General features: G+C 40.1%; 2 protein-coding genes across 2 annotated transcripts in view; both read right to left on the bottom strand.

Annotated features, from left to right (window-relative positions):
- Positions 1–12,662, bottom strand: part of atp9b (ATPase phospholipid transporting 9B) — a 48,727-nt gene extending 36,065 nt beyond the window's left edge. The window contains exons 1-5 of the mRNA XM_088328527.1: positions 12,517–12,662; positions 8,567–8,740; positions 2,478–2,628; positions 1,761–1,874; positions 594–702 (exon numbers count right to left, since the gene is read on the bottom strand). Coding sequence (XP_088184653.1) covers positions 594–702; positions 1,761–1,874; positions 2,478–2,628; positions 8,567–8,740; positions 12,517–12,599 — 631 coding nt within the window. The 5' untranslated portion in view covers positions 12,600–12,662. The remainder of the gene's footprint in view (positions 1–593; positions 703–1,760; positions 1,875–2,477; positions 2,629–8,566; positions 8,741–12,516) is intronic.
- Positions 12,663–16,094: 3,432 nt separating this feature from the next.
- On the bottom strand, positions 16,095–23,418 carry sall3b (spalt-like transcription factor 3b). Its single transcript, XM_088327763.1, has 3 exons — positions 23,283–23,418; positions 17,401–19,865; positions 16,095–16,429 (listed from the first exon to the last, which is right to left on the bottom strand). Exons 1-3 carry the CDS (start codon positions 23,359–23,361, stop codon positions 16,124–16,126), a joined length of 2,850 nt encoding a protein of 949 aa, XP_088183889.1. The 5' UTR covers positions 23,362–23,418; the 3' UTR covers positions 16,095–16,123.
- Between the last annotated feature and the right edge of the window lie 578 nt (positions 23,419–23,996).

The following is a 23,996-nucleotide window of genomic DNA, read 5'->3' as shown; positions in this document are numbered from 1 at the left end:
TACTCACACAAAAGGTTAATGAAATTTCATTTTTTCTTTACATATAGATTTGTTTAATAGTGTTAATCGTAAGCGTGTATAGAACACAAAGGTAGCACTTACTATGAACAATTTTGTTATCTTAATAAGTTGATGGGAGGTATCGGGGTTTGGAACACATTAGCTAATTTGCACAGGTTTCCATCCCACCCGCTATCCGGAAATTTCACTTTGCAATCCCACCTCAGAACGGATCCCTGATGTATACCAGGCGTCTACTGCACGGTATATATATATATATATATATATTAGTATATATATATACTTATTATATGCCGAATTTCTTTTGTTTTCACCTTACGAGATTGATTCTCACGCTGACTTCCGATTCTGGCGGCCGATAACTCTTATATTTAGTCTCACTTTGGTGTGACGCAAACAGAGCAAAGATATTACACCAGGGGATTCTAGGCCAGACGGTATTTAGAGGCATTTAAAAAAAAAATCGATGAGAATATGGCGAGAAGGAGGATTTGTGTTACGTAGGAGGCGATAGCGTAAAGTATCAGGTGTTGTGGTGTCAGCAAAGAGTGGCGGACGGCCAGACGACTTACCCCGCAGCGTCAGCTTAGTGTAAAGCTGAGAGTTCATCTCCTTGTCCCGACGGTGGCGCCGCACCTCATCTACCGCCTCACGTGCCATGGTGACGGCCAGCACGAAGCCCTGCCAAAGAATAAAGGGAAATAGAACCGTATTTTCGCACTGCAAGCGCACAGGATTAAAAGGCGCAATCCCAATAATTTGTCTTTTGTCACATTTTTTAAATATAAAGGTGCACTGGACTAAAAAGCGCATGGGATCTGAACTACAGTAAGAGTTACCGTATGCATTTGTGTATAGACATTGCACTGAAATAGTTTGCAACAGAAATTGAACCCAGGTTGCGGCAGTGAGAGCGCGGCTACCTCACCACTAGAGATAAGGATGACATATGAAAAGGCATTAGATCTCATCTCCAGTGTTCGTACACATTTTTCATGGACAAACTAAGGCACTGTTTAAAAACTTTCAAAGCCAATTTTCTAATCTATCCAGTACCATTTAAAAACAAATGCGATGTGAATCGGGTATTTTAAAATTAAAATTAAAAAACAATGGCAATTGATGAAAGAAAAATGTCGAATGAATCTATGACTTTCAATGTGTATGGCTTTAAAGGGAGGAGGCAGTTTTGAGGTCATGATTTCAAATCCAGCTTCCAGCCTTCCTGGGCTGAGTTTACATGTTCTTCCCGTGCTTACGTGGGTTTCCCACAGGCACTCCAGTTTCCTCCCACGTTCCAAAAACATGCATGTCATGTTAATTGGCTGGTCCAAATTGTCTCTGTGAATGAGCGAGTACAGATTATGGATGGATGTATTTTCATTGGACTTTTTTCTTAAGTTACTCAGCAGTTACTTATTTCTATGGGGGAGAATGTTTTATTTATTTAGATATAATGTACTTACTTTAATACTCTTTATACATTTATGTGTTTTAGTAAGGAAGTGAAACATTTAAGACAATTTTTGAAAAATACACCGTTAGTCCTGTGCAACAGCCATTACATTTTTTATGCCAAAGGAGGCCCCAAAAATGTTCCCTATAAATATAAATTTAACTCTGATTGAAGTTCCTTTTTCCTCTAACATAGGGTGCAGTTGTTAAAGATTTGACCCAAAAAATCTTGAATTATAGCCTTCTTTTGCTCAGTAGCATGAAAACAAACAAGCATTATTTACCAAGGGCGCCCAGTACGTGTATAAGTATCCGATCTTGAGCGAGGGCACAAACTGTGAACAGGCCAACACCAGGAAGTAGAGATTGAGAAAGAACTTGAACTGGTGGTAGAGAACCTGAGGAGCGAGACAAAAAAATATCACACAAACAAGCTCAAGCTTTGAATAATGTTGTTAATAATGAGAGCACAGGATCGAAAGGCAACTAATGAACCCCTTGACCTTTAGGGGCGGCAGGGGGGAGAGCAGGCTAAACTCAATTTGCTGGCGTTTAATAATTCAGAAGGCTGGGAGACGGGATTTTTTTGGGATAACGACAACTCTGATGGACAGGGGATATTTTATGGCCAGGAAAGTAAGCAGGCCTCTTAATTAGGGAACTTTTTGCTTTTTCATAAGTGAAGCTCCCCTGGCATAGGCACTCAATGAGAAAACACGTCAATTGAGAATATTACACAAGCCCTCCAGTTCTAAAGGTTACACATGCCTTGGCGAAATGTTTATTTTTTTCTGTTACATTGACATTTTTGTTTTAAAGAAAATTAAACTTTTTCTAAAAAAAATAAAAATAAAAAAATAAAAAAATTAAAAAAAATAAAAACATAAAAAAATATTTAACATCTTAAACACCAACTTTTTGCATAATCATGCTCCTTAGGGGCGGAGCAACACAAAAAGAAACTGGCCAAAACTAGAAGCCCTTTCAAAATAAAACCTTACCCCTGGCACAAAGGTGAAGATGTTGTACTTCTGGTTGTGGATGGAGTTTTTAGGGAACTTCTCCTCGCATTTCTCCGGGTGGCCGAGCCACACGGTGCGAGCCTTCAGCTCCTCCTTGCGCCGGCACATTCGGACCAGAAAATTACAACAGCTGCACGACAACGAAGCAAAACTTTATACAAAACCATGCAAAGACAACCGCAGCGGCTGGACTTTATTCATCATAGGCTGCTAAAGAAAGCAAAAAAATTCTACTAATACTATTTAAAAATAGTGCATGTTGCAGTAAGATACAGAAATTATCCCTCCTTAAACTGGGTAAACACCAAATAATTGGCTGTAGTTTATTATACTTTTTTCCCCCGGCTGTGCTGCATTGGACACATTCTTGAGGCGCTCCGTTTGCGGCCCTACTCCAGGTTTAAATGAGCAAGTTGTGTTAAAATAATGATAAAAATGGATCTCTGGCATAGATCTTATATCATTATCATACATTTACTAATTTATGAGTTATCATGTTTTATCTCATGTTTTGTAATCTTTCGTTCATTGCTGTTAGTGATCACCAGAACCCCCAGCAATATCTGTGAAAAAATATTTTTAACATGGGCTCTGCCGGCTCTCGGTCGCAACAATAGTCAACCGGGGATAAAGGATCGCAGCTGCACGAGTGCTGTTCATTTTAGGCTGAAAGAACAGAAGAAACACACAAGTTGCTCTTTTGACACCTCCTTTAAGCAATAGTACTGTGAATAATGTATCACGGCCAAAACAGTGAAGTTCATTTAAGGCGGGCCACATATGGCACATTTCATCTGAATGGACCAAAAATGAAACCCACCCTGGCAGCCCCTGAGATAATGGAACACGGACGGCCACAACTATGCATCTCATTTCAGGCACTTTAGAATGGCACACTGACAAAGTAACGTCTGCGGGTCCCCGCTTACAGATACATGGGATTGGAGATAATGGTTCGGAGCCACAGAAGTACATTTAGTTTTAGGTGGAAATAGCAGCGGCAGAAAAAAAAGTGCGACAAAAGTGCGCTCTGCTAGCCCCCAGTCACAGCAATATGAAATCAGGGATACAGTAATCCCTCGATTATCGCGGTAATGGGGACCAAAACCACCCGCGAAAAGTGAAAATCCGCGAAGTAGCGGCGCCCCTTCCAAAATGCTTAAAAAAATAAAATAAAAAAAATAATAATTTAAAAATATATATATATTTTATTTTTATTTATTTTTTTTAGACCCGCAAAGCTCTGAACCCGCGAATGTCGAACCGCCAAGTAGCGAGGTCCCACTGTAACTGATCGTGGGATATGTTTCAACCCGCAATGCATTGAAACCGCAAAGGAGCTGGGGATTAAAGCACTTTTTTGGACTGGGAGGTTGGACATGTGTTGAGCATGAAAATGGGATGTAAATATGTAATATTTGAGAGTGCAGCAGATTGCAAAGTGAGCATAAAGGCGTGTTGCAGATCCTCCCACGTAAATCAAGTTTGACTATCAATTGTCTTTGTTGTCCTGGATTGAAAAAGGCCCAAAGACAACGGACAGTCATGCTATCTTTCTCTGCATTGTTCGGATACAAAAGTTTTTTCTCAGGGTTGAGGGGAAGATAATATGCAATAGTGGTATTGATATTTGGTAGCATCATCACCATTGAAAAGTTGAGTTGTAGAATAACTCAAGGCAACCATTATTAAATAGAAATGAAAACAAAAGTGTATTTTCACACTTTAAGTACAACTCTGAGTCCTGCCATGTGCAAAAGTTTGCCGACGACACTGCGATCGTGGGATGTATCAGAAACGGGCAGGAGGAGGAGTACAGGAAATTGATTCAGGACTTTGTCTGATGGAGCAACGCAAACCACCTGCACCTAAACACCACCAAGACCAGAGAGATGGTGGTGGACTTCAGGAGAACCAGAACTCACCCGGTTCCTGTAACCATCAAGGGAGAATGTGTAGAATTTGTCCAGACCTACAAATACCTGGGTGTGCAGCTGGACAACAAACTGGACTGGACTGCCAACACAGAAGCTCTATGTAGGAAAGGGCAAAGCCGACTTTACTTCCTCAGAAGGCTGGCCTCCTTCAACATCTGCAAAAAGCTCCTGAAAATATTCTATGAGACAGTAGTGGCAAGCGCCCTCTTCTATGCGGCAGCGTGTTGGGGAGGCAGCGTCAAGAAGAAGGATGCCTCTCGTCTCAATAAACTGGCTAGGAAAGCGAGCTCTGTTGTGGGCAAAGAGCTGGACAGCCTAACAACAGTAGCTGAGAGACGAGCACTGAAAAAGCTGAGGTCAATCATGGACAATCCATCGCATCCACTACACAGCATTATCTCCAGACAGAAGAGCAGTTTCAGCGACAGACTGCTGTCACTGTCTTGTACTACGGACAGACTGAAGAGATCTTTTCTTCCTCATGCCATGAGGCTCTTTAACTCCACCCGGCAGAGTAAAGGCCCACATTAAACCACACCACCTACATTGGATATAACCCAATCTTACTGCAATATGTATTTTGTGTAGCACTATTTAGTTACTCTATATAACACGCTACAGTGGGCATTTGCACGTCACACTGGGTATTTGTATATTGTATTCTTTTGGCTTTATTATTGTACTGTTCTCAGCTCAGGGATGCTGCTGGAAATGTGAATTTCCCTTCGGGGATGAATAAAGTATCTATCTATCTATCTATCTATTTAAAAAGTTGTATTTCCTCGTACAACTTTTATTACAGAAGAATAAGAATGATAAAGAATATATGAGGCACCCTTGTACCCTAAAGGTTTTTATATTGACGTGTCAGTGTGACCTCATGGTCATGGTAATGGAGTTGGCTTTTCCACCTTTTGAGCTTAAAAAAAACTGAAATCAACTGTGGCGGTAACAACTTTTGGTAGTGTTTGCGTAGCCGCCTGGGTGGGCAGATTCATATGACCGATTATTTGAGCAAATGAATGCTATTTAAATAACGCCGCAATTTGAACAGCGGCGGCTTAGTCGCCTCGTGAATTATTTGTCTTTTATAATCCCGCACCGTGCACACACACAATTACTGGAAAGCATCAAACTGGTCAGCTGTGAATAATCCAATTTGTTTATTAGTGAAGGGAGGGGGGGGTTACGATCGATTCAGCTGGAGACACACCATTGGCGACAAAGCAGCGTTTGAGCGGTCTTTCGAACTTCCTTGCATGGGTTTGAAATCCTACAAATTGAAGGCCGGGCAGCGAAACGGTGACCTGGATTGTAACTTCATGCTCAGCTAGCGCTACATGGAAAATCCAAACTGGCATTCTTGTGTACACAGACGCAAATTTGATGCCAGCTTCAAAGTTACCAAAAACGACACAGCCCAACCAAAAAGATTAAAGACCCAGTGTGTATTACAAGCCGACCTCTAGTGGTGTAAAATAGGTAAATTTCAATACAGCACTTAATTTAAACAATAAGCAAAAAACACATGTATCATTTTTTTCTCTTCTCTGGCTGTTACTGTTAGCTGCTCTGTGTAAATAAAGATTGCTCTTGCAATCTTTTACATGCATTTCTAGTAGCATTTCCTGCTAGCAACTACAATTAGCCGCTTGTATTTTACACATGTTTTTAAGGGGAGGTTCAGGCCTTTCCAAAAGTGGCTATTTGGAGACAACCAGTTTACAACAAAAAAACCTTTGCAAATGTGTATTTTACTTTGGCCAATTTTTTAGACTCCGTGAAAGAGTTGTAAATATTTGACTTCTCTTTCCAGAACTCAAATTAATGATTATGCACCTTTGCGCGTAATAATGGTGTGTAAAAATGAACCACAGATGTACTTGTGCACGTGTTTTTGAGCTCTGAATAGAATACACCTCCAGAAAATGGCATTAAATCATGTTTGGAATTTCATTGGCTAACAAATGTTCAAATCATCATTCGGGATTCGGGTTGAGAACTGGGCTATTTGCAGGCCATGACATTGACTGGATGAGTATTTTTCCAAGGAAGGCTTTCACAGTTTTTGGTCTTTGACATGATGCATTGCCATCTTGGAAAATGAGTACATCATCCCCAAACATTTATTTCAATTGAAAGAATAAGAAAGCTGTCCAAAATGTCAATTTCAACTTGTGCATTTATTGCAGATTTGACCACAGCCATCTCCCCAGTGCCTTTGCCTGACATGCAGCCCTATATCGTTGAGGACTGAGGAAATTTGTATGTTATCTTTAGGCAGTCTTCTTTGTAAATCTCACCAGAACGGCACCAAACAAAAGTTCTAGCATCATTACCTTGTCCAATGCAGATTCCTGACTCATCACTAAAGATAACCTCCATCCAGTCATCCACAGTCATTGATTGCCTTTCCTTGCGCTTCCGACTGGGGTAGTGTGAGGAGGGTGACGAGGACAGCAGAGAAAATCATCGGGACGTCTCTACCCTCCATTCAGGACATTGGCCAGAAGCGCTGCCTATCCCAAGCTAAGAACATTATCAGGGACCCCTCTCACCCCCATCATGGACTGTTCACTCTGCTAGCCTCTGGGAAGAGGTACTGCAGTGTGCGGTGCAGGACCACCAGGTTCCACAATAGTCTTGTCCCCCTGGCCATTAGACTGTTAAATGGTCAATCAAACACATAGTAAATCTAACTGCTGCTAATCTGTAAATCTGTTGGTTTTGTTTGACTTTTTGCACTACTGGCAGTTTTTTATAGCTAGCCACTCCTTGCACATCTGTTTCTCTGCACTATTGTACTTACAGCGTTATTGTTACAGTGTTATTGTTACTGTTTACCTGACTTGTTTACCTGACTGCCCTTTTTGCACATCTGGTTAGCTGCTCCTCTTGCACTATTTGCGCTACTGTAAAATACTATACATAGCCATAATTATTTAGTATATTATTAGTACTCAATACTCCAACTCAATACAACATTTTATTTATATCTGTACATTCAAGGAAACTGTGCGGGTCAGATGTATCGACATTTCGTTCTGTATACACGTGTACTAGAATGACAATAAAGTAGATCTGAATCTGAATCTTAGTCAATTGCAGTGTTGTTCTTTAATGTTTAAGTGTCAACAATGGGTTCCTTTTAGCTTTCCTATATAAAAAAACAATCTTCCTCAGCGGACTTTGCACAGTTCTGCCACATAAATTGACTCCACCTTCCTCCCATTTTCTCTTCATTTGTCTTGTAGTGCATTTTCTGAAGACATATGGCCTTTAGTTGTTTGTCTTGACGCCTACATCTCTTCTTTGGCCTCCCAGTACACTTGACTTTAACAACCTTCCCATGCTACTAGTATGTGGTCCAAATCTTCGATACAGCTGACTGTGAACAGCCTACATCTTTGGCAACCATACGAGTAGTAACCCTCTTCAAGAAGTTTGGCGATCCTGTCTTTGGTTTTAAGAGACATCCTTCTTGTTGGAGCTATGATTCTTGCCAATCCACTTAGTCCAGGAGCCCTCCAAGGTGTGATAACTGCACTATTTTTAACTGCTGACTAACGAACAGACTTAATCTAAGCCAGGTGCCCAATTAAGGAAAGGAAATTGACTGGGTGTTTCCTTATTTTCTACTCAAAATGTACTGTTTCTTTATTTTTTCTTCAGAATTTAGCGATTCCATATTTTTTTCCCAGCACTTGCTATATAACTGTAACATTTACTGACCGTTGCAATGTTTTTTTTAATTTCTTACAGTGTTTCTGAATGCCAATATAATACTTTGGAATGACCCTATGGTTGGTTCATGTTTGTGATCTGAGTTTTTTCTAGAGAATAAAATATCTGAGTGAGGGCTTGCCCAGGACTGGTGATTCAATTCTTTTTGCTAAGGGTTTTATTTCGATTGATATCAATTATTTCTAATACATATCTATAATACATATATCTATGATATATCTATGATAAATCTAATATATATATGTTAAAAAAATACATATTTTAAAATAATAATTATGAACTAAAAAAGTAGCAAAATTTGGAGGACAAATACAAAACTTTTTTTGGAATAATTAGAAAACGACACAAAAATTCAATGAAAAGCATAAAAGGCAGACATCGACTTACCTCCCACACATGGTTCTCCAGCCACCAAAAAGGAACCAAGAAAGTCCTCGTCGTTTGTGGTTGACCCTGGCCCGAGTCAAAGTTTGATAGTCGCTTTCGTCGTTTTCAAAGGCCTCATCGGACATCATGAGGGGCATCTCATCCAAGCTGGATGGCTCATCGTCCACGGAGAACCTGCGAAGATTGCAAAAGACAGAGCTCACTTTTCAGTGTTTGCTTTGTGACATGAGTAAACGTGTACTTAGGAAACCTGTTATGCCAATGACGGGAACATGCAGCTTAATGGAAGGAGGAACGCTAGTCTTTTGTTGTAATGGACTACTATTGATGTTTTGTCTTTTAGTAGATCCTATATTGGAGTGAGAGGGGCACTCAGTCTTATATTATTTCCCCATTAGATATATCTTGTACCATACTCCGATGACATTATGGTTTACTAATATAATATTTAACCTATGGATTACTTCTGGATTTTGAATTCCTCAAATGCCGTCTTCTTTGTGTGAACTTCAAGCTGTAACGTTTGCGCAGTAAACCATTTGGTAGACTAGTGGGCCTATACCAGGGGTCGGCAACCTATGACACGCGTGCCAGCAGTGGCACGCGAGCGCGCAATAAAATAATAATTATTATACTTTGAAAATGCGCATTTTTATCTGAAATTTAGACATTTTCAGTTGTGTGCAGGTTATTTAGAGGCTTTACATTAGGCCTTACGTGGGTTTTCTGTAAGTGTGTGTTTGCGCGATACCTGGCAAAGGAGAGATCCGTGTTTTAACCCAGCCAACGAAACACATGCGCGCGATAAATGAAGGAATCATGACGGCTCCTCGAGCGAAAACATCGCATTCTTTCCAGCCAGTGTGGACAGATGACTGGGGCTTTGTGCAACAATGACCGTGCTGTTTTGTGCATTATGCCCCGAGAGCGTTGTACCTCGCGCATCAAGTGTTAAACGTCATTACGAGATGAAACATGAACATGAATTCAAGGCAGAGACATTAAAACGCGCTGTGTCCAGGTACGGCAAACAAACACAGACCCTGAAAACCTTTGTCACTGCGAAAAACACCACCACTGAAGCAAGCTATCACATTGCTCACTGCATAGCAAAGCACAGAAAACCGTCTACTGATGGCGAATATTTTAAAGAAGCGTGTGTGTGCGTGTGTGCTTTGCTGCTGTTATTTCAAGTTTTGATATTTTCTGCAAGAAGATATCATTGATGAATGGTATGGTAGCTGTCCATAGCACTTGTTTTTGATTGGAGTTCATTGTTGATGAAAAATGGTTGATTGTGGTTAATTCTTGTGGCAAAAAGTTGAAGTCATGGATGGCTATAGGCCTTTCCACTTGTTATTCACATTCCGAGTTTTTAAAGAGAATTAACCATTTTACAACTTCTTCGCAAAAAAAGTGTGTTGACCTTGAAAGAAAAAGATTAAAAAGACGCGTTCATGTGGTTGAAAATACGTCTTTTGAAGACATTAAAACCATTTTTAAAGATGTATAGCCTAAACATAAAACATTTAAGACTTTATTTTTGGACTAAATCACATCTAAATAGTCTGCAAATGTTCCGTCCAAAAGATGCCTTTAATTGGTTGAAAACATATTTATGAAGACGTTGAAAAGAAATAATTTGCATGTCAATGGGCTGGACAGAAGACAATTTTAGACGTCTATTTTTGGACTAAATTGTGTCTAAAACGGGCGCAAATTTTCGGTCCAAAAGACGTCTTTTGGTAGAATTTTTTTTCAAATATGTTAAATAGATAACTTTTTGGGGAGAAGGACAAGCTGGACAAATTTTAGACATTCATTTTGGGCTAGATGAAGTCTAAAAAGTACGCAAAAGTTCCATCCAAAAGACGCTAATATTTGGTTGAAAAAACATTTTTGAAGACATTTAAAAGTGAACTTTTATCTAGATTGACAGGCTGGTCACAAGATAATTTTAGACGTCCTTTTTGGGAATAAATCGCATCTAAAATTGACGCAAACGTTAGAATTAGAGTTGTTTTTATTGTTGATATAATCGTTGTGAATATTGTATGCAATGAGATTAGACATGGCACTCCAGTGTAAACATGTAATAAAGACTTTAAAGATTTAAAAAAATATATTAAAGACCGTCAGAATAGGCAAAATATATTTACAATGTAGTGTTTAGAGACTGGCCTAAGTTATAATAATAACGCACTGAAGAATAGTACATTATAAAAATAGTAAGATGAATAAGTGCAGCAGCAATTAAAAAAAAACAACAGGTTATATATAAAAGACGCCTTTAGTTGGTTGGAAAAAATTTTTTTTGAAGACATCAAAAAAACAATTTTTTGTTTAGTTTGGTGGTCGGCAAATCCTTGGCTCGGGAGCCGCATGCGGCTCTTTAGCGCAAGCAAATGGGTCCCTGTTGCGATTCCAAAAATGTTTACAAACTAAAAGAGATTGGTGAAGGGAAATATATTTTTTATTTAATATGTTTTCTGTAGGAGGACAAACATAAAACAAACACTTTTAATGTTTTCCAATGCTGTAAAAATGAGAAGAATATTACATTTCAACTCGAGTTATAACAATAAGCTTGTAATAGAGCAATTCTTCTTCTCTTGTTTTCCTTTCCTGTGACCCCGTTAAGAGCTGATCCAAGCCCCGCCCCTTTAAAAGAGGCCACCATCTGTGTGTGATCAGTCATGGACTCCAAAAGGTAAAAAGAGAAAAGTAACTTTACAGAAATCAAACTTAATTTCTATGAATGTGTTTTTTTTTTAGTTCACCTTTTCAAAAGGTTGCCATTTTATTTTTATAAATGCATGCTGCTTTTTTATTACACTCTTTTTGTTGCCCAGAAAGGGTCACACTGTGCACCTATGATTTGTTTTTGTTTTTTAATCCTCAAAAAACAAACCCTATCAAAAATTGCATTTCTTTATTTGTATCAAAACAATTAAACATAATTCAATAATACAGTAACAAAGTTAAACTTGAGGTGGTATCCTATAACAGAGTAGGTATGTGGTGCATCATTATCCACACGATGTGCTGCATCCAACTTTTATTTTTATAGTAGGCTAATGGACACATCCAGCATGTACTGCGTTCATTATAAGGCTTATATAAGGCTTTTAATCTTTTGCGACTTCTGACCAACTTGTTTTTTTGGTCCAATATGGGTCTTTCAACATTTTGGGTTGCTGGCCCCTGGTTTAAAAGGACAAGCTGGACAAAGACAAATTTAGACGTTTATTTTTGGACTAAATCATTACTAAAACGGACGCAAATTATTCGTCCAAAAGATGTCTTTATTAGTTTGTTTGTTTTATAAAAACGTATTATGGAGTATGTTGAAAAGAAAAACTTAAGATGGATGGGCTTGACAAAAGACAGTTTAAGATATCTATTTTGAACTAAAGTCTAAAACGAAGGAAAAAAGACGTTTTAATGAAATTCAACAAAATCTTTTTGAAAACGTTGAAAAGAAAAGGTTTGAAACAAGGTCATTTTAGATGTCTATTTGGGGACTAAATCAGGTCCAAAATTTGACCCACAATCAACACAATAAGGACATCAGGTGCTGGAAGGGGCGGGGTGCCCAAATCACCTGTCACGTGACTTACGTATGAGACACATAATAGCTCTAATAACATTAAAAAGTAGCAAAGCCGGGGCAAATAAGAATTTTCGGAACGCACACGATAACATTCCAAACGTTTATAAATTATACTCACCACTTACTCACACATCCCCCTTCAGCCAAAAAGAAACAAAATTAAACGGAATTCTCAGAGAGCAGCTATGCTAAGCTAGCCTCGCAAGCTATCTAACCCCGTCACAGTAAACAAACGCATCAACACACGCAGAACGAAAGCGACAACCCCAAATTCCTAACACGTCATTTCATCACGAAACCGGGGAGACGTCAGGCCAAAAAAAATGAAGCCAAATACCTGGATTGTCTGACAGAATAATAGTTGTAGTTGTTTCTCCTCAAGCTTTTCCGCATCGAATCTAACGGGATGTTGACAGCCATCTTGGCCGGGAAGTCCACCCCGTGACGTCACCGCACTGGAGACCCGGGAATTACGTGGCGTTCGAGATATCATGTGAAATTCGCTTCAAATTAAATCATTTTCTTTTTAGGGAGCATCAAAGATATTTATACTTTGATACTCCCTAAAAAGAAACAAATTAATTGAGGTAAGGGAAAATGGGAGTTTCTAAACTCAACACATCGTACCGTAATGTATAGCGTTATTACCGTAAATATTTGTATTATTACGCGTAAATATAACCTTTTTTTTATTTTACTCGTTTTTCTAACCATGTCTGAAATGTGAATCTGTGCTGACATAACTACACGTACCGTCAATACCATTTTAACGAGTTTTGATTGTATTCCTCAAGGCAAATTTTCTAACGCCAAAGAAAGACTAAAAAATGTGTTGTGGAAAACCGAAAACTTTTTGTAGCAACAAACATGTTAACAAATTAACAAATAAAACCTTTTTATCTTCAGTGTTACTTAACATAGAGGTTAATATGTGCTGCAGTGCTGAGCATTTGTTCTCTATTTTATTGTGCTTTATCTCATCTCATTAGCTGCACCGCTTATCCTCAGTAGCGCCACGGGTTGCTGGAGCCCATCCCAGCAATCATCGGGCAGTGGGCAGGGGACACCCTGAACTGGTTGCCAGCCAATCGCAGGGCACACAGGGACAGACAACTGGCTCGCTCATTTACACCTAGGGACAATTTGGACCGGCCAATCCACCTGACATGCATGTCTTTGGAATGTGGGAGGAAACCGGAGTGCCCGGAGGAAACCCACGCAAGCACGGGGAGAACATACAAACTCCGCACAGGAAGTCCGGTAGCTGGATTTGAACCCACACAGGAGGTTCCCAAGACCTTAGAACTGTGCCGCACACGCGCTAACCACTGTGCTGCCATTGTGCTTTGTAGTTTTAGCAAAAAAAAAACAATAACAAAAAATAATCATTCAGTTTTATTTTAAAGGGGAAATGTGAATTATTTGACCAATAGATTTCGCTGTGCTGTGTCATGCAACTGAAAAGGAGTGCTAAAAAGCACAAGTAAGAATACAAACCACGAGGACTCATAGTGACCAAACGGCACCATTTTGTTTTCTCTTTTTTTTTCCGTCTAAATCAGACCTGGGCACTCCGGTCCTGGAGGGCCATACGTCCTGCCAGATTTTGAAGTTTGCTCTTCTTTAACTCAGGTGATACAAATTATAACCTCGTTAGCAAGCTAGCAAGTGCTCGTTAACGATACTGGTGATTGGAATCACCTGTATTGGATCAGAGAAACCTCAAAAATCATGCAGAAACTACGGCCCTCCAGGACCGGAGTGCCCAGGTCTGGTCTAAATGGTTTTGGTTTTCTAAGTACTCAGAGCAGCAAGATGGCCAAAAATTATGTCAGCTCATGTTATGTAAAATAGATAAAAACAATTCTCAACCCCAACTTTTTTTAAATGAGCATTCTTATAGTAATGTATAATTGGTTGTTATTTAAACCAACTGTTTTAATGAATTACGTTTTTTTTACAACTAGGATGCGCTAAATAATACACACTGCCCCTTTAAATGAGTTGAGGTTATTGGTGAGCATGTGTTGTGCTAGCTTGCAGCATTGGCCTCAGTCCAGGAGCGAAGAACTTGATGCATTATATATCAGAACATTCAGTTTGTTCCCTTTTTTCTCTAGCAGCTCAGAGGATAAATATGTTTTATTTACTGTAATCCCTTTGTACTTAACAGCCTCAGTGCATTGTGGGTTAAAAAGTTTCCTTGAACATATCCCCAATCACATATTGTTGCAAATTGGGGCGGGCAGAGCGTATTTATGTTGGGCTGGGAAGCTCTTATTTGCCATTCTGGCCACCAAAAAGCGAACTGCACTCGTGTGACTGCGATCAATTATCTCCTATCGCATATTGCTGCGAGTGGAGATGGAAAAGCCCATTTTTGTCAGGCTTGGCAGCTCTTTTTTGTTATTAGTTCCACCTACAATGAACTGTGCTAGTGTAGTTACGATCCATTATCCCCAATCCTATATTCGCCAGAAGGCCCGTTTGTTGGGAGGCGTGCCGTTCTGGTTGGCGTCAAAATAAATAAACAATTGTGGCTGTGATGCGTTAGCAGTGTGATTTTTTTTTTTCAGTTTGAGCTTCTGGAGTGTGCCATTGTGGCCCGCCTAAAATAAACTCCACTGTTTTGACCACGACCTGTTATCCCCGGGCGACGATTGCTGACAGCAGAGGCAGAAAGAGCAAATTTGTGCGTGGTGGCTCTTTGTATATTTTTTTCACCTTAAATAAACTGAACATGTGCAGCTGCATTCTATTGTCACCATTCAACTATTGCTGAGAGCAGGGGCCAAGAGAGCAAATTTATGTCATGCATAATGGCCCTTTTTTCAGTTTTTTTCTGCTTAAAATCAACAGCACCTGTTTTGGCCGTAATCCATTATATCCGGTCAACTATTGCTGAGAGCGGGGGCTAAGAGGACAAATTTATGTCATGTGTGCCAGCTTTTTTTTCCTGTTCACTCTGCCTAAAATGAACAGCACCTGTGCAGCCTTGATGCATTATTCCCTGTCGATTGTTGCTGACATATTGGGGACCGAGAGAGCAAATTCATGTCATTTGTGGTGGCTCTTTTTTTCTATCCTTTCAACATAAAAAGAACATTACCTGTTTTGGCTGCAGTGCGTTACCTCGAGTCAATTATTGCAGACGGCAGGGGCTGAGAGAGCAAATTTATGTCTGGCTTGGTGGCTCTTTTCTTTATGTCCTTTCCACCTAAAATGAACCACACCTGTTTTTGCCGCAGGCTATTATCCCCAGTTGATAATTGCTCACCATGTGGCTGAAACAGCAAATTAATGTTATGCTTGGCGTCTTTTTTTCTGTTCTTTCTGCCTGAAATGAACAGCACCTGTTTTGGCCGTGATCAATTATCTGCTGTCGACTCTTGCTAAGAGCAAGGGCTGAGGGAGCAAATTCGAGTCATGCGCGGTGGCTCTTTTTCCTGTTCTTTCCGCCTAGAGCGAGCAGGATCCATGCTTCTCCGATCCATTATACCAAGTCAACTATTTCTGAGAGCAGGAGTTGAGAGAAAACATTTTTATCATGCAAGGCGGCTTTTTTCTGTTCTCCCTGCAACTGTTTTAACTGCAATCCATTATCCCCAGACGACTATTGCTGCAAGCAGGAGCCCACAGAGCACATGTTGAATACAGGGGGGTAACTTTGCAGATTTTTGCATGTTGCAGGGGTTCATTAACCGCGATAAACGAGGGATAACAGTATTGAGATTTTTGGTAGCAAATTGATGATCTTTTTAAGACTCTCACTCAGTTTGTATAATTCTTTTAGCAAATGACAAAGCAACAGATTGATGCGTGCAGTTCTGGCCTCTATATTGGAGGATAGAGTGAGCGAAAAGGGGGTATTATGAATATTTATATACAGTAATTTACTGTCAATACAAACCAGCGTTCTCACAAATACTTTAATGTCCATTGCATTAGTTGATTCCAATTTCTTTACTGTTGTCAATCAACATAGAAAAATGTCTGCGGTTCCTGACGGGCGGCACAGGGGGCAACGGCGCCACAGTTCGGTCCTGGATCACGGAGATTTCGTTGTTCTTCAGGCTACTGGTGATAGCGCTAGCGTAGCGGCTCCAGAAGCCGGCGTTCATTCGGACAGCCCGGGCCCCCAGGTCCAAAGTGACGACTTCGGGACCCAGAAGGGCCACAGGGTTGTCCACCGAAAGACGCCGCCCCCTACTGGCTGGTGCGTTGTTCCACATGTGCGTTCCCATGTGAACCTAAAAACAGGTAAAAAAAAACTTAAGACTGTGGACCCGCAGGATACGGCATCCCTGTCTGGTGATGTTTTCAAGTTACGTAAGGAATAAGATGTTTTTTGGGCCCCTCGTTAAGGTGTCTCAGCACCCCCCCCCACCCCCCCACACACACACACACGACATCAACAACTATTTCACATATCAGAATGCTGCTCTGCTATTAGTTTGAATAACGGTATCATAAAAACGCCGATATGCTATTTTCTGAACTACCTACCACAATGCCTTTCTTTAAGGTGCTTATAAAAGACTGCTAGTCGACCTTACCATACTGTGTTTTTTTTTACTTTAGTTACTATGAGTTCAAGGCTTGCATTGATGCTAAATGGAGAAGTAGAATTATTCTCACTATGCAGACATTTTATTGATCGTATTGGCTGAATTAACTCCCACAACGCCTTTTTTTTTATTCAGTTCAGAATCTTGTGTCCTGCAGTAATTATTCGCTCTTGGCCAAGGCATGCAATAATGCTAAAAGGAGAAGCAAAATCATGATAACCATGGAAACAAAGCTTGCAATGATAAAGAAAAACGAAAAAGGCACATGATAGGCTACCCTTCCCAGGTTTCAAGGTTAGAACCAATCGATGATTGCTTACTTTAATCGCCAACTCATTTTTATTAATAATCCCCGATCCCGATCGTCGATTGGTTACAGCCAGGCAACCATTCATGTTCCTTCTTCGTATTTGTTGATCATAACAAATTGTTTCCATGGTTTTCATGTTTTCCTTCTCCTTTTAGTATCACAGCAGGCATTCAGACCCATATTGAATAAAAAAAAAATACAGTAGTTCATTGAAACGCACACAATTCTAAACTGAATAAAGAAAAAGGCATTGTCGGATGTAGTTCAGCCATTCGCAGACAATTCTTTGATATGATGATAACCAATACCAAATAACCATCTTAAGCGAGAGCGTCTACTGTACCTTAAGATTCCCCTTGGTGGTGAAGGCCCGCCCGCAGACGGTGCAAACAAAGGGTTTCTCTCCAGTGTGGGTGCGTTCATGGATCTGAAGTGCGCTGGCCGAAGAAAAGTTTTTGCCGCAGGCGCCGCAATTGTGCTGTTTGGCCGTCCGACGAGGGGGGGGCGGCGCCAACAGGGCGGCTATTCCCGGGCTGGCTAATAAGTTGACACCGAACGTCGGGTACGGTTCAGTGTAACCGTTTTGTGATCTTGGCAGAGTTTGGGATGGTGTTACAGAATTGGGTCGTTCTTTCTCCACAAAACGTTCAGAGGAATCGGGAGAAAATGGGGGCGTGGCAGGGGGGCTGGTGGTACCGAAGTTTTTAATTGCATTTTCGGTTAACGAGCATCGGATCTGAATCTGGTCGTCAAAACCATCAGATGATGTGCTGAGGTTAATGGTAGAGTCCATGAAAGGGTTTTCTGGTGAAGATTTCGGAGGACTAATGATGTTTTCCGCCTCTAGGATTTCCGATTTGTCATCATCATCCATTGAGACATCGTCAGTGAGGTCATTACTTGAAGGACTGGACAAGTTCTTCTCCAGGTCTCCCTCCCGACTATAGTCCTGGATCTGCCCTAGCATGTGGGCCCGTATATGCTGCTGTAGCACCACAGCGTTAGTGAACCTCTTTTGGCAGATGGGGCACGAGTGCTGCACCTGAACCGGCGGGTTTTCCCTGTGAACAGCCACGTGGGTTTTCAGGTTTCCCCTGGTAGTGAAAACCCGGCCGCACACCTTGCACCTGAAAGGCCTCTCGCCCGTGTGGATGCGGTAGTGCATTTTGAGGGCACTGGGGCAGCTGAGGATGCGCTTGCATAAGGTACACTGGTTATTGTTGTTTGTTTTTTTGTCAATATTCTCCACTAGCTGCTGCAACTTTGAGGTTTCCGAAGGGGAGTCCAGGGTGTTGCCGTGGAGCGGGTCTTTGAGGTTGCAGGGGAGTGACGAGGGGGAGATGCACAGTGAAGGTCCTTGGGGGCTTACTTCAGATGTGATGCTAGTTTCCTGTACTCTCATGTAGCTTTGTGGCAGGTGTACGTCCTCCATGTTTATATTACCGGATCCCTCTTGTATGGGTTGTGGAGTGTCTTCAACTGGAGACAATCGAGTAGGATTGTGCAACGATTGGACAGATGGCGTAATACAGTCCCCCATCACAGTTGTTGGAAGACCCACATTGGCCGGTAAGCTCGTCAACACTGGCTTGCTATCTAGCCACGAAGAAACTGCTTTTTCCGGTGGTAAAGTCATTCCATAGGGAATGCCAGATCTGGTCGGCAAGTTGTCCAGATACTCTGGCACGGGATAAGGGTTCATCTGGACCTGAGGGTACTTGTCTTGGTGCCTCTGGAAGTGCACCTTCAAGTTGCCCTTGGTGGAAAAGCGGTTGCCACAGATGTTGCACTTGAAGGGCCTCTCTCCAGTGTGGGAGCGTAAGTGGATCTGGAGGGCGCTGTCACTGCCAAACACTTTGCCGCAGAACCGGCACTTGTGCTTAAAGAAGGGCTCATCGGGGACGGAATTCGTTTCCAACGACAGCGGCTTCCCTTTCTGGTGCCTCATCATGGCTGCCAAGGGGTCCAGCACGTTGGCTGTGGCAGCAATGCAGGCCAATGGGTTAGGGAAAATTACGCTACTGGGGGGGCTGTGAGGAAGTAAGGACGTGCCACCCATGGGGCTGCTGCCTGGATGCGAGCCTTGCATTAATGCAGAAATGCTGTCAGAACTGGAGAGGGTTGAATTGGACTTTTCTGTAGAAAATGTTGAAGAACACGCCACCTCTGAAGCAACCAGCTGCTTGGATACAGTTTCCGAAGAGATATTTTGTGACTTTTCAGAAACAATATTAATGGGGGGTGTGTTCCCTGGCAGAACAGGAGGCTGATACGGGTTGGCAACAAGGCACAAGGCTCTGGAAAGCGGCTCCAAGACCTCCTTTTTCTGCTGCTTGTCCATGGTAGCCACTTGGCTGCGGATGCTCTCGATCAGGTGCAGCTGGTGGACCTGCTGCTGCTGCAAAGCCAGCAAATTGTCCAGGATGAACGGAATGGCGGCCGAGGCTACCCGCCCCGCAGTACCCATCCCTTGGGAAAACTGGGCCACGGCCACCTTGGTACTGTGCAGAATTTCCAGAGTCACGTTGGTGCTGGGTAAGGTCTCGGCAGGATCTGACAAAGGAGGGTTGCAGGTGTACTGATCCTGAGGATAGAGTTCCACTTCCATCGCCTCATCCGGGTTGTCGGAGTCGGCCAGTGGTGACTCCCTTGGCGATGGTTCGCCTGACTCTGCACTTGAAGTTCCTGTTGGCAACTCGGTGGCCCCGGTCAATGCTGAGCGACCCTGAAGGCAGGATTTCCGATGTAAACTGAGCTCTTCCCAAGAGGAGAACTCTTGGCAAACCCTCTCCGTGTCCTCGACAAAGTCTGGAAGGTGGAAAATATCACATGATTAGTTATCAGTCACATCGTGTTGCCTGGATGACTGGAATTGACCTAGCAAACAAAGTGCACCATAGACATGGAGGGATGGACATGGCAATGACCCTTAGAAGAAGTTACATTATTGTATGTAACATAACGGACAGCATGGAGGCTAATAAGAAAAAAGTAATTATGTCATTATGTCTGCGCTTATCATCCTCCAAAATGGGCTTATGGGAAATACTGCATATTTTAAAAAAAAATTAGTATTGTATTTATTCACCGCTCCGGGTTTCCTGACTTCTTGAGTCTGCTGGAATTGAAACTACTCATGAATTTACCTTATTGATAAAAATAGACTACTGTGATAAAGTCCTTCATTTTGGGCCCTGCAAGTAGATGAACTAAAATGTACATTTCAGAGTCATTATAAAACAACTGAAAGACTGCGGGCCTTTTGTTATTTTAGTATTGCTGATTATGGCACAGAGCTTCCTTGTAATTTAATAATGATATCTTTAATATTTTGAGATGGGGTATTTGAATTTCCGCCATATTGATATTGTCACTTTTTGAGAAAGTCCTGTATGGTTACTACTTCTCAGAAATTAATATATTAACTGCAAAAACACGGGAACACTTATATTTACTTTGTAAACATACAAAAGGGAAAAAAACACAAACAAAGAGACACTTTTTTTACATCTTTAAACTACTACTCCGTCGTGAAGATAAAATTAAAAAAATCTAAACTTAAACAATTTATTCATGTTTTTTGCACCTTTTTGCCCTTTTCAGGACATTGATGGGGATAGAATATTGTAGTATCACTTTTATACATTTGTCATTCACTTCTAGTTTTTTGACGACTTGAGTCTGCTGGCAGTGGAAATTACTCGTGGATAGCAAATGTTCTATAAAGAAATGTACTGAAGGTCACAAGTGCACACAGAAAAAATGTTAATAAAAATTGTGCCATAATACTATGATCACGAATAAAAAACAATGAGCTCTTAATGGATAAAAATAAGTTTCTGCTTTGATGATCAAGCAATAAGTTGAGTTAAAATTACCCAGGTTTGGCTTAAAATTGTCCAATTAAACCAAATGGGGGGTTCTTGTCAACCAAAAAAGTTTGTTTTGGCCGAATTCTTTTGTACAATACAGGACAACATTTTTGTGGGGGTTGTTTCTGCAAAATGCAAGACGTAGGGTCAAATAAACCCAAGATTTGGGTTTTTGCAATGAGTCTTGCAAAAACTTTGTTAGCATAGACCTTCAGAATAAAATGAAATAAACAGGTATCGTCTTTTTTAAGCCCGACAATACTCGTTTGCTATTAGCGGCGATGGTAGGCACTTTATTCCCTGTCAGAAGTACACAATCGGCAGTTCACCGGGTGGGTGGTCCGGCCCAAAACAAAAGAACATCTTTAGGCTTGCTACTTGCAGAGAAAATAAAAGCAAGGCGATCCTTTGAATAATTCTCTCAAATAAAATACAAAAGGTATCTAGTCCATTTTCATTTCCCAGGACTTTCTTCTTGCCTTCTAACCTATTTCAACTCTGATGAACTAAAGTATATTATGACATCTTAATAACTAAACAACCCATCTTAATGTCCCAGCAGAACAGAGAACCCGATCATATTTCTCTACAGTATAGCGATTAAAAATCATTTACATTCGTTTTTTTTTATAATTCAATCCTGCCAGTGTGAAAAGAATCAAATGGCATCTGCTCACCAAATAAATAGAATTATACGGTAATTAAGAAAAATAACACGGGAAGGAGATGGTGTACAATAACACAGGTGGGTAGATCTGCTTTACAAATATTATTATAATAAGTATGTGTGGTAATTACCCAAGATAAAGGGACAGTGTTTGAAGATAATTGTCGAGAAAATATCTTGGTTTATGCCTTCACAAACAGGCAATAATACCAATAAGAACTATAAGTGACGAAAAAGTATAAAAATATGAGTGAAAAGTGGAATAAAATGAAAAAAAGGTTTTAGAAACTTCAAAATATGTACAAAACGTGAAAATAAAGGGGCAGTGTTTGAAGTTAATCAAGGAGAAATATCTTAAATCTATGCTATAATAATAAAGGCAATGAGACTAATTAGAACTATAACTGATAATAATGTATAGAACTATATGCATGTAAAGTAAATTGAAATTAAAAAGTATATTAGCAACCTCAAAATATGTCAAAAGTTGATAATTGAGAAAATAAAAAGGCAGTGTTTGAAAATAATTGTTGAAAAATATCTTGATTGATGCCAGAATAGGCAGGAATACTAGTTAGAACAGTAAATATAACTATACTGGAATGAATAGAACCAGAAAAGTGGATTAAAATTGAAATAGTATATAATTTAGCAAACTCAAAATATGTTACAAATTGATCAATTGGGAGTGTTGGAAGATAGTTTTTAAGATAATATCTCAATTAATACCTGAATAAACAGGCAAACAAATTAAAAACTAAAAATAAATAGAAAAACTACAAATAACAGAGTGAAATGAATTATGGAAATATGTGAGATGACATAGTAGTTACACAATTTTTAGTGCTGGAATGTATTTTCTAATTAACTATATATACTTTAAAACAGACTAGAATGTAGAAAATAAGAAAATTAAAATGAAAGTAAAAAAATACTTTAGCAATCTCAAACATGTCAAACTGATCAATTAGAAAATAAACAGCCAGTGTTTGAAGAAACAAAAAACATCTTGATTTATGCCAAAACAAACGGGCAAGAATAATAATTTCCTTAGAACTATAACTAGAACGTATAAACCAGAAATGTGAATCAACATAAAATAACCCTAGTAACCTAAAAATATGTTACAAAAGGTTAAATCCGGAAATAAAGAGGCAGTGCTTGAAGATTATCAGTAAGAAAAATCTCATTTAATGTGAGAATAAACGTGCAAAAAAAAATTGAAAGCATTCCAAATAAAAAGGGAAAAAACACAAATAAGCAAAGTATAGTAAATTGTAATGAGAATGTAATGATATTGTAACTACACAATTATTGGCACTGAAAAGTAGTTTATCTTTCAAAAAAACACGTATTAGAACTATGATTATACCTGCTGGAATGTATACAGCTATACAAGTGAATTAAAACAAAAATAAGTACTTTACATATTTTGATTTATGTTGGAATAAACATACAAAAAGTGTTCATAAAAAGCTAAGTATACTACATTGTAATAACAATGTAAGAACATATCAATTACACAATTCTTGGCGCTATAAAGTGTTTTTCCGCAAAATACTAATTAGAACTATGATGATAACCGACGAGAGTGTATACAACGATAAAAGTGAATTCAAACGAAAATAAGTACTTAACACATAGTAGTTAAGTTGGGGGTTTTTTTGTTTTGTTTTTTTGACGTACCGTAATGGGGTGGTCTGGGGATTCCGGCGGGGTTTTGTTCACGCAGATGCTGCGGCTTGGCTTGCTTGCGCCGGGACATTTCTGCGGGTTAGTGTGCACGCGGAGACTGCACGGTGGAAGCCCCCCTGGTAGTCAATACGCATGGCAGAAGAGTGGTAGAGACGGAAGAAGGGGGAGGAGCTTCCTGCTTTGAGAACCAATTGAATACAAGGCAACTCCCCTTGAAGGCAGAGACTGCTTTTAGGCGAGACTTTAACCGCGGACGTCTTACGGCAGTAATATCAAACATGCGGCTCGGGGGTCGCATCCGCGCCCGCTGTGAGTACATCTGGCTCGGAGATTAAATTTAACACATGCAAATCTTCTCTGTGGGTTCCAAATAGAAGTTGTAAGGTGTCAACTTTTTTCAAGTTTAGTCATTTTTATTTGTATTGCCCTTGATCCCAAGAAGTCCCACATAATCAACATCAAATATAGGTAATAACAGAATGTCAACATCATTCATAAGCTATTGAATATAAGTGTGCCTAGATTTAAACACGTTCATATTCATTTTATCTAATTCCCATTCAAAAAACGATTCTGCAATGTTATTTTGATGTTATTATCATTAATAAAATGTTATTATTTAATAATGTTTCAGATACTAAAAAAGATAAAGTTGTTACAATAGTTGTTTATTAATAAGCTCCTTGACGATTACAAAGTTGAATA

The sequence above is a fragment of the Urocampus carinirostris genome, chromosome 2 (assembly GCF_059441175.1).
Source record: "Urocampus carinirostris isolate Australia breed hairy pipefish chromosome 2, RoL_Ucar_1.0, whole genome shotgun sequence".
NCBI lineage: Eukaryota > Metazoa > Chordata > Actinopteri > Syngnathiformes > Syngnathidae > Urocampus > Urocampus carinirostris.
The sequence above is the reverse complement of the archived record's forward strand: the minus strand, read 5'-3'. Positions and strand labels throughout refer to the sequence as shown.